Source organism: Terrapene carolina, unplaced genomic scaffold (assembly GCF_002925995.2).
Source record: "Terrapene carolina triunguis isolate 2854851 unplaced genomic scaffold, T_m_triunguis-2.0 Scaffold629, whole genome shotgun sequence".
NCBI lineage: Eukaryota > Metazoa > Chordata > Testudines > Emydidae > Terrapene > Terrapene triunguis.
This window is the reverse complement of record NW_020664980.1, coordinates 4047586-4058683: the sequence shown is the minus strand read 5'-3', so window position 1 is coordinate 4058683 and position 11098 is coordinate 4047586. Positions and strand designations below refer to the sequence as shown.

At 41.4% G+C, this 11098-nt stretch overlaps 1 protein-coding gene across 3 annotated transcripts in view; it reads left to right on the top strand.

The window, feature by feature from the left end:
• Positions 1–5494, top strand: part of ARHGAP26 (Rho GTPase activating protein 26) — a 443229-nt gene extending 437735 nt beyond the window's left edge. For 2 of the 3 annotated variants that reach the window (XM_026659434.1, XM_026659433.1), the window contains one exon: positions 4306–4394. In XM_026659434.1, coding sequence (XP_026515219.1) covers positions 4306–4394 — 89 coding nt within the window. Of the gene's footprint in view, positions 1–4305 lie in introns of all 3 variants that reach the window. The other variant, XM_026659432.1, reaches the window with a different exon arrangement.
• Positions 5495–11098: the final 5604 nt, after the last annotated feature.

The window sequence follows — 11098 nt, the reverse complement described above, 5'->3', positions numbered from 1 at the left end:
TGGCATTGCTACAGTGCTGTGGAGGCTGTAAAATGCTCCTATCCTGAGAAGCTTACAGTCTCATTTTTATCGAAACACTGTCTTTTAACTAGAGCTGTTGATTAATCGCGGTTAACTCATGCGATTAACTCAAAAAAATTAATCGCTATTAAACAATAGAATACCAATTGAAATTTATTACGTATTTTGGATGTTTTCCAACATTTTCATATATATTGTATTCTGTGTTGTAATTGAAATCAAAGTGTACATTATTTATGATTACAAATATTTGCACTCTAAAAATGATAAAAGAAATAGTATTTTTCAGTTCACCTCATACAAGTACTGTAGTGCAATCTCTGTCGTGAAAGTGCAACTTAGAAATGTAGATTTTTTGTTTGTTACATAACTGCGCTCAAAACCAAAACAATTTAAAACTTCAGAGTCTACAAGTCCTCTCAGTCCTACTTCTTGTTCAGCCATTCGCTCGGACAAACAAGTTTATTTACATTTACAGGAGATAATGCTGCCCTCTTCTTATTTACAGTGTCACCAGAAAGTGAAAACAGGCATTTGCATGGCACCTTTGTAGCCGGCATTGCAAGGTATTTACATACCAAATATGCTAAACATTCCTATGCCCCTTCATGCTTCAGCCACCATTCCAGAGGACATGCTGCCATGCTGATGACACTCGTTAAAAAAAAAAAGCATTAATTAAATTTGTGATTGAACTCCTTGGGGGAGAATTGTATGTCCCCTGCTCTGTTTTACCCACATTCTGCCATATATTTCATGTTATTGCAGTCTCAGATGATGACCCAGCACATGTCCTTCATTTTAAGAACACTTTCACTGCAAATTTGACAAAATGCAAAGAAGATACCAATGTGAGATTTCTAAAGATAGCTACAGCACTCGACCCAAGGTTTAAGAATCTGAAGTGCCATCCAAAATCTGAGAGGGACGAGGTGTGGAGCATGCTTTTAGAAGTCTTAAAGGAGCAACACTCTGATGCGGAAACTACAGAACCCAAACCACCAAGAAAGAAAATCAACCTTCTGCTGGTGGCATCTGACTCAGATAATGAAAATGAACATGCGCCACTCTGCTTTGGATTGTTATTGAGCAGAACCTGCGATCAGCATGGACGCATGTGCTCTGGAATGGTGGTTGAAGCATGAAGGGACATATGAATCTTTAGTACATCTGGCATGTAAATATCTTGCAATGCCGGCTACAACAGTGCCATGAGAACGCCTGTTCTCACTTTCAGATGACATTGTAAACAAGAAGTGGGCAGCATTATCTCCTGCAAATGTAAACAAACTTGTTTGTCTGAGCGATTGGCTGCAGTAGGACTGAGTGGACTTGCAGGCTCTAAAATTTTACATTGTTTTATTTTTGAATTCCGTTTTTTTGTACTGTACATAATTCTACATTTGTAAGTTCAACTTTCATGATAAAGAGATTGCACTACAGTACTTGTATTAGGTGAATTGAAAAATACTATTTTTGTTTTTTTTACGGTGCAAATACTTGTAATAAAAAATAAATATAAAGTGAGCACTGTACGCTTTGTATTCTGTGTTGTAATTGAAATCAATATATTTGAAAATGTAGAAAACATCCAAAATATTTAAATAAATGGTATTCTATTATTATTTAACAATGTAATTAATCACACGATTAATTTTTTTAATAGCTTGACGGCCCTACTTTTAACACAAAATTGCAAGGGGTCCACCCACCTCTTTAAGTGACAGCATTACGTGTCTTAAAGACAAGTAGATGTCATCACTGTAGGAGAAGGATTCAGTGGCCCATTCAAACCCCAGTTAAACAATGATGCTGAGCTACCTGCATCCCAATAAGTACGTCTCCCTACAAGGTGTCCCTCTAAGTAGTGTTGAGCGTAGACCACAGGGGGCATTGGTGGGCATGTACCAGTCTTTATTGGCAACTGGAAAGGCTTTTGGTAATTGGAGAGGTGTCTGGGCTTTCTTTGAAGATTTAGTAAGGGTTTAATGGGTGAACTGAGATTTCAAGCAGGCAGGATAGCTGTGAGTATGTTGTTCAGGGAGAGATTATGAAGGTTATCTGCAACTAGAACAGAACTGAGGGGGAAGGTTTGAAACAGAGTTTGGGTAGGAGGGAGTAGGCAGGAGTTTTTCTTCCTTTTGTGGGGCCCATTTTTTCTTTGGAATTCTCCCCAGAAACTATGTTACTAGAAAGATCAAAGCCAGGAAATTCAGATAAATCTGAAAGGTTGATTGGCTGTCGTCATCTGATAATTTACCACAGGGGTTGGCAACCTTTGGCACGCTGCTTGCCAGGGTAAGCACCCTGGCGGGCCGGGCCGGTTTGGTTATGTGCCACGTCCGCAGGTTTGGCCGATCGCAGCTCCCACTGGCCACGGTTCGCCGCTCCAGGCCAATGGGGGTGGCAGGAAGCGGCGCGGGCCGAGAGATGTGCTGGCCGCGGCTTCCCGCTGCCCCCATTGGCCTGGAGCAGTGAACCGCGGCCAGTGGGAGCTGCGATCGGCCGAACCTGCGTACGCGGCAGGTAAACAAACCAGCCCGGCCCGCCAGGGTGCTTACCCTGGCAAGCAGCATGCCAAAGGTTGCTGACCCCTGATTTACCATGTCAGAGCATGGAATTACTTTTGTGCTTGCATCAGCTTAACCCTTGTTTATAAAATAAGCACTTTCCCAATAATTTGTTCCATATCCTAGTGTTATGTGATTATGAAGATAAAATACTCCAGCAGCCTACAGGAACTGCTCAGAATGTCTCATTTTACAGAAGTGATACTGCAGTCTTTTGATTCCTTTCTAGAAAATGCTAGTATTTTTTCTTATGGAAGCTGGTGAGGCCCAGACCAGGAAGTGCAGAATCATATGACAGTGTGGCTAACCACATTTTTTGAACTTTAAATAAGTCTTAGTTCAAGAGTTGGGGGTATTTTGAATGCATTGTCATATCGAAACATATTCTCCCCCGCCACCTTCCCCCCCAAAAACCCACACCCCCTGATCATTACTGGGAAACTTGTTCTTTACCTGGGTGCTTGGCTCTTTGTCCCTGAGTCTGTATTCAGTGCAGAACTTGGAGAAGGGAGTGCTTTTCTAAACCAAGCCCAGGAAGTCATGTTAATGCACACAGCAGAGTGTGAAAGAGCTTTAATTTCTCAACTTCTTTAGAAAATTAGTTTATGTAATTAAAACAATATTAAAAAAAAGACAGCAAGGCCCAGTTCTCTGCTGAGAGTGGCTTTTCTATTATCAGCCCACAAACAGCAATAGCTCCTTCATAATTCTTCCTTCCTGCCTTCCTTCCTTCTTTCTGCTGGCCAGGGCCTGTGACCAGGCTTATATAATCCTCTCGTCATCACAATGGTTTCCCCAAACAGAGATATAATTTCTTCATGCCATGTTAAAAAAACACATGCACAAAAAGCAAGCCAAAGCAAGGCTAGGAAGGGTGGACACAGGAAGAGTTCTAGAACCCCCGGGATCTGAGTGGACAGAAGAAGGAGAAGGAGTTTTTAAGACCACAGCATAGGACGGGAGAGAGAAGAGGAAGAAGTTTTAGACCACAGGCTCTAGAGGGACAAAGTAGGGGAAATGGTTTTAGACCTTGGGGTCCAGAGAGAGAGGGGGAAAGCAGGTGTGTATACCCTGAGGTCTGCAGGGAGGGAGGGGAGAGGAGAAGCCATTTTAGACAACAGGATCCAGTGAGAGGGGAAACGGGCGAAATTATAAACCTAAGGATCTAGAGGGGAAAAAGTGGGGAAAGAAGCCATTTCAGACCTGAGGTTCTGGAAAGGAGAAGCAGCTCCAGTATCTGAAGAGCAGGGGAAATGGAGTGGGGTTTTTAGATCAATCAGCTGTAGGGGGAGAGCAGAGGCCGCCAAGCAGATGCTTTAGATCCCAGGCTCTGGAGACAGAGGAAAATGAATAAAGGATTTTAGAAATAGGATACAGGTGAATCCCTGGGATAATGCATCTGAAGTGGGTGGCCCCAGGTTCCTGACAGTTGCAGCAGAAATTTGCATTTCTCGTGTGGTGGAGAGGGGAAATTATTTCAACACTGATCTCTAGTGCAAGTGCAGGAAATAGCTCATTGTCACCATTGTCCCAGAGAGCTTCAAACCACAGCAAGGAGAAGGGAGGCTACTTTCTCTTTGCTGCTGTACAGGAAAATTCAAAACTTGCCATAACTGAGTGAGATTGGTTGTGGGTGAAAAATGTTCTTATTTCCTTTCCACTAGAAAATGTCCCTTGTAAGGCTGATATTAATATCCTTCTGTTCTCTCCTCAGTTCATCCATCTCAGGAGCCTGGCTGGTTGGAAGGAACCCTGAATGGGAAGACAGGACTAATCCCGGAAAACTACGTGGAGTTCCTATAACTTTGGGCACAGAAGCAACACTGCTGAGCTTTACATGGTATCCATGACAACTGCTGATTAGAGTGTTGTAGATCATTTGCTCTTTGCCACTGTGAAATGCAGGGTGAAGGACTTTCCGATTCCTATTGAAATTAATGTTTATACGAATGATAATGTATATGTCTCCTTCGGTGATCTATTGTGGTGTGTGCAAATATACTGCAGAAGGGGCGGTCAGAGGCTCCATGGAGGTCATTCAGCTCTTCCAACTTCTAGTAAAGGCGTGTGATTCCTACAGCCACTGCTCCCACATTCTCAACTTTGTTCCTTTTGTTGAGCCATTGTATCAATGAAAGGAGAAATGGCGAAATACAGGAGCTTAAAAAGGTACAATAATACCCATTTCAGGGCCCTATTCTGCAAACCCTTGATTTGAACTAGTAGACCCACTGACATCAACCTTGACTTCAGTGGAACTGCTTATGTGAGTACTACTAGCACAAATCCAGGGTATGTAGATTGGACCTTAAGCCACCATTTCACATTGTGGGAAGGAGATTATATGAGAGAGAGGAGGCTGTTGCCATTTCTTGCTCACAAATTCTCCCCTCCTTGTTGAATCAGCCAAAATTAATCTCTTATTAGCTAACAGCAAAGCAATCTCTCTCTCATATAGCTGTGAGGAGGGGAGAGGTTAAGGTACTGTTTACATACGTCAAACCACTAACCATTTCTGCAGCAGCAGTTTACACAGCCCTGAGCCATTCTTGACGGGATTCAGTCCAGTCTCGACAAACGCAACACACCATACCCTGGAGCTGATGATAGCCCTACTTACTTAGTATTCTATTTTTTTAAAATGCCATTGTTTTCTGATGGTGAAAGCAAAAACAAAAGAAGTTGAATGATCTCTGTGGGTTGAGCGCAAGATCAGCTGTGAATTTTCAGCGCTCTGATGAGCATCAGCACAATGGAGGAGAGAATATTTTGGACCAAACCTTTCATAACTTTTTTTTTTTTAGATTTAGATTTATGCTGCGTAAACATCTGTGATCTGTGCAGCTGGCATTTCCTTCCTGGAAGGCAAGTTGCAGCTCATGATAAATACCACTTGTTTTGTGTGACTTGCTGATTCGTGTCATCACTTACCAGTGCACATTGTAGAGAGAGGAATCCATGCTTACTGAATGCCCGGGCCACTCTTACGTCAATTTTGGTTACCTTTGCCACTCACTGCAGTTGCTTTTATAGATGGCGTCTTTGCTTGCAGCCTAGCATATAGTCTGGTGATGCCAAGTCCGTGCAGTACTGATTATACAAAGTAAATCTTTTGTAGCTATATAAGCATTTATTGTTCATGTAGCCAATTGAAATTCTAAGGAAAACAAACAATTAGTCCTTCCAATGGTTTTTATTTCCCCCCTCTGCGCCGCCCTTAGAAAGTCTTGAAGCCTCCTCTGTTGAGTACCCAGTTTGGGATAGAGTCACTCCAGTCCTGTATTGTTCTCAAGAAAGATTTTTGCATAGTCCTTAGCACAGCTCAGATTATATTTAAAAAAAAAGAAAGAAAAGAAGAGTCAAACCTTCCTGATATTTTGGCAAGTGCTACAACATTTTATAGTAGAAAATTATGAGAAAAGCTGGCATCTTGGCAGGAAGAATTATTTGTCTAGCTATCACATTATCACGCAGAGATGGGATTTAGGGAATGGATTTATTTTCTGTTTTAATTATTTTTTTAAGAACTTGAGTGCTTGAATTGCTGTATGTTTCACTTTTTATTGTTGGAAAAAATCATATGTAAATAGAATAATTTGAAATATTATGAGGGAAAGTTCTGTTTGATATTTGTAGCGGAGCTGTAATAAGCGAGATGTTCCCTGGATATTTGAAACCAGTTTACAGGGAAAAACACACAGGCATCCAACCTAACCTTTAAACATGTTGACCTTTTCTTTCATTTTGTCACCTACTCTGCCAGCCAGCTGGATTGAGTTTTTGCTCACTTTTTAATTTCATTTACATTAATTAAACTTCCTAGACTTTGGGGTTGGAAGGAGACAATCTAATATATATTATACATAAAAGATACGATACATAATATGTATGTGTATTATGCCATCATGCACATATGTGTGTGGGAGAGAGATATAATGCACACACACGCCTTTGTGGGTTTTCTCAGCAAAATGGAGCCAAGTTAAGGGCTTTCTTTACTTACGTCTGTGTGTGACAGAGATGGGAGAAAGTATATCTTAGCTTCGTGGCAGTTTGTTTGCCTGTCCTTCATCAAAAAAATAATTAAAAGGCTAGAAATTGTTGAAGAAAGATAATGGAATGTTAAGGATGAAAAACAAGTGATTGGCAGACCTGTGCAGAGGGGGAATGGACAGATTTCCAGTATATCCAAATTAAAAAAATAAAATAAAAAATAGCCAGGTACAAAAGTTACTTAGCTAAAGCTTGCTCTTACTATTCACTGATTGACTTTTAGAAGCCATTGTTACCTGACTTTTCTGGGTTACTTTAATGTCATACTTGTGAGCTACACAGTGTGACTGTCTGTGAATAAATTGATAGATAAGATCATACCCTCTTTGGACCGGACTGGTTAGATCATCAGGAAAACTAACTGACTATAACTAATTCCGTCCTATAGTATTTTCTGGTTTGAAAAGTAATCAAATTAAGAGGATAAAATGGCGGGGGGGGGGGGAGGATTCATAAGGGATAGAGGAGAGGTTGTTTCACCAATATGTTGCGGATTTAAATCCACCCTCGCATGTTAGCAGCTAAAAAAAATCTACCAGCTGATTTGTTTGGTCTCCTGTGTGAAATTATTGGTTGGTCTTCATCCATATCCCAGTGGACAGGTGTCTGTATTGCAATATTCACCACTACGATGAACCCTCATTGGCCTTTAAGTTGACATCAACAAAGAAAAACCAAAGATTTTGAATGGGCAAGGGAGAGTGAAATAACTTCTCAACTCAGAGGTGAAGGACACCCCCCACTGCAAGCAGGATGGTATAACATACACTACTGTTATCTATGCTGAACCTGTTCTGTGGGTAGGCAGAGGGTTTCATCCTCCATGACTCAGGCATGTTTGTTCAGTTTTCATAGATTCATAGATTCTAGGACTGGAAGGAACCTCGAGAGGTCATCGAGTCCAGTCCCCTGCCCTCATGGCAGGACCAAATACTGTCTAGACCATCCCTGATAGACATTTATCTAACCTACTCTTAAATATCTTCAGAGATGGAGATTCCACAACCTCCCTAGGCAATTTATTCCAGTGTTTAACCACCCTGACAGTTAGGAACTTTTTCCTAATGTCCAACCTAAACCTCCCTTGCTGCAGTTTAAGCCCATTGCTTCTTGTTCTATCCTAAGATGAACAAGTTTTCTCCCTCCTCCTTATGACACCCTTTTAGATACCTGAAAACTGCTATCAGTCCCCTCTCAGTCTTCTCTTTTCCAAACTAAACAAACCCAATTTTTTCAGCCTTCCTTCATAGGTCATGTTCTCAAGACCTTTAATCATTCTTGTTGCTCTTCTCTGGACCCTCTCCAATTTCTCCACATCTTTCTTGAAATGCAGTGCCCAGAACTGGACACAATACTCCAGTTGAGGCCTACCCAGCGCAGAGTAGAGCGGAAGAATGATTTCTTGTGTCTTGGTCACAACACACCTGTTAATACATCCCAGAATCATGTTTGCTTTTTTTGCAACAGCATCACACTGTTGACTCATATTTAGCTTGTAGTCCACTATAACCCCTAGATCCCTTTCTGCCGTACTCCTTCCTAGACAGTCTCTTCCCATTCTGTATGTGTGAAACTGATTTTTCCTTCCTAAGTGGAGCACTTTGCATTTGTCTTTGTTAAACTTCATCCTGTTTACCTCAGACCATTTCTCCAATTTGTCCAAATCATTTTGAATTATGACCCTGTCCTCCAAAGCAGTTGCAATCCCTCCCAGTTTGGTATCATCTGCAAACTTAATAAGCGTACTTTCTATGCCAATATCTAAGTCGTTAATGAAGATATTGAACAGAGCCAGTCCCAAAACAGACCCCTGCGGAACCCCACTTGTTATGCCTTTCCAGCAGGATTGGGAACCATTAATAACAACTCTCTGAGTACGGTTATCCAGCCAGTTATGCACCCACCTTATAGTAGCCCCATCTAAATTGTATTTGCCTAGTTTATCAATAAGAATATCATGCGAGACTGTATCAAATGTCTTACTGTTTTGTCCCCTCTATGCAGATGATGTCTGGGTTCTGTAGCCCCTCCCTCACCTGAAGAGATGGGGCTTCTGTTTCTTTGGTCTCTGTCTAACACTCTCAGTCATTAGGTAGGCTGGCATATTTCACCAACATTAAATTCAACTGAAAAAATTTGAAAGATTTAAAACACAAAAAGAAACCCATTTGCTTCTCAAGACAACCTGTCTGAAAGTAATTTGTTTCCACGATGAGTTACTTTAAAAAGTAAGCTGGTTCTGTGTACTTAGCTCTTGTAATCAGTTCTTTTTAATGACCCGGCCCAGAGGCCTCATTTAAGTGAATGGTAGTCATGCAGTTTGAACCTTTGGCAACTGTTTTTAAAAATATACTCCTTCTTGCTCAAATGGATTCAACAGCCACCAAACAGACCCATTGGCTTTTTACTGCTTGATACGGGTTGTATCAAAGTGATCATTGATTTCTGTGGTATTTAGATTAAATCTTCTCCACCTCCTACAGAATGCCTATAATATCAATCAGGATTGTCGTGTTAATTTCATAGGTGCATTGCCTATGTTGATATGTTTGCAGAGGTCCCAATGGAAAGGAGAGGAAACCTAACTTGTTGGCCTGATATGATTGTTGTTTGTGCGTATCTGTGGTTTCCATACCATGACCCCAGTCCTACAGTCAGATCTGCCTCTGCATCCATATAGCGCCCCTTTGAATCAGTGGGGCTCTGAACAGGTGAAGGGGTTTGCCTTTGTTTTAGCTTTTCAAGGAAAACTGCATTGCAATATAAAACATAATTTAAGTGTTATAGGTAACATTTTCAAAACCATTTAAGTGACGTACTAGCCTAAAGCTATCTCTACACTTGCCAGTTTTAGCGCAAAAAGTCAGGGTTTTGCGCAAAAACCACGCTAGCGTCTTCACTGGAAATCCACATTTTGCACTGAAACTGCTGAGTTTCAGCGCAAATATAAACCCACCCCAACAAGAGTCTTTTTGCTTTTTGAGCCGATGCTTTTGCGCTGATGTGCCAGTGAAGACTCTTGATTGTTTTTACGGGTCTAACTGCCCTCCGGAGCTGTCCCACAATGCAGAGTGGGAGCACCCGCTCTTGGCAGTCCTGCCTGCAGGTATGCGCCCCTCCACTTTAGCTCTGTTCTGACAGCCTGTCACTACCCGGGACACAAAACAAATCATTACTGCGGAATGCTCCTGCTGCCTCCCACAATGGGAACAGAGGCAGGCAGACAAAATGTGCTGTGCAGAATCAGGGAGGGAGGCGAGGGCTGAGGTCAGGGTCACCCCCTCCCCCTGCCTCAGGACTGGTTGCTTCCGGCGGCTGTCACACACACACATCCACCCCTGCCAAATAATGATTTGCTTTGTGTCCCAGAGCAGTGCATAGTGGGATAGCTACCACAGTGCGCTCTTCTCATCTGCGATGCAAGTGCTGCATATGTAAACACACTCTGACGCCTGTGGAAAACAATGTGAACACAAACGGGCAATTTTTTTTTTAGAGCTTTTCTATCACCGACAAAACTGTCAGCGAAAAAACTCTGGTGTAGACCTAGCCTCAGTTCTATTTTTACTTGGGCACCTAGTGCCTTTCAGTTAGACTATGGCCAGGTCCACAGCAGAGTCTTTTGCCTGCATATTGATGTCTGTTAGGGGCGTAAATTTTGCAACATAGCTATGCCGGCAAATGCCTCAATGTAGATGCAGTCATACCAGTATAAAATTGCTTTTGCTGGTATAGCTTATTTCACCTGCAGAACTGGTATAAGCTATACCAATAAAAACACTTTTAAGCTGCATGTGTACTAGGAGTGTTTTGTCAGTGTAGCTTTACCAGCAAACCTCTTTAGTGTAAACTAGGCCTTAGGCTCCTAAGTGCCCAAGTTACTTTTGAAAATGGGTCCCAGTTTCCTAATAATGTTACCCTATCCCTCATTGCAAACAAAAGTACAGCGCTGACGTTTTTACAAAATGTCTTAAGGTTAATTAAAGCATCAAGTTGGAAGTTGCCTTTGTTAAATTTAAAGATTAAAAAAATTTAAAAAAATAAATTATGAAAATGTTGTGAATTTCTCCCCCTTTTGGGGCAACTGGATTGTTTTTGTCAAATTTCAAATTTTTAAATTAAAAAAGGGAAAGGGGGGGAATGATATTTAACCCGCACTACTTGTAGTTTATGACAAAGACATTAAAGCTGTTATTCAAAAGCATCAGAAAGCAGCGACTTTGAAAGTTTATCCTTTATTAATTTTAAACATGTGTTAGCATTTTGGCAAAAAATACATATTACCATAATATCTGTTGAAACAAGACATCAGTAACAAGTGCTAGGGTGAAATCTTGCCCCCTTTGAAGTCAGTGGCAGCCAGGATTTCACCTTTAGTATCTAATATAGCACAAATAAAGTATTTAATAGAGTCCTGGGGCTGAAGACCTTAAAATCACCTTGGTTTAAACTAA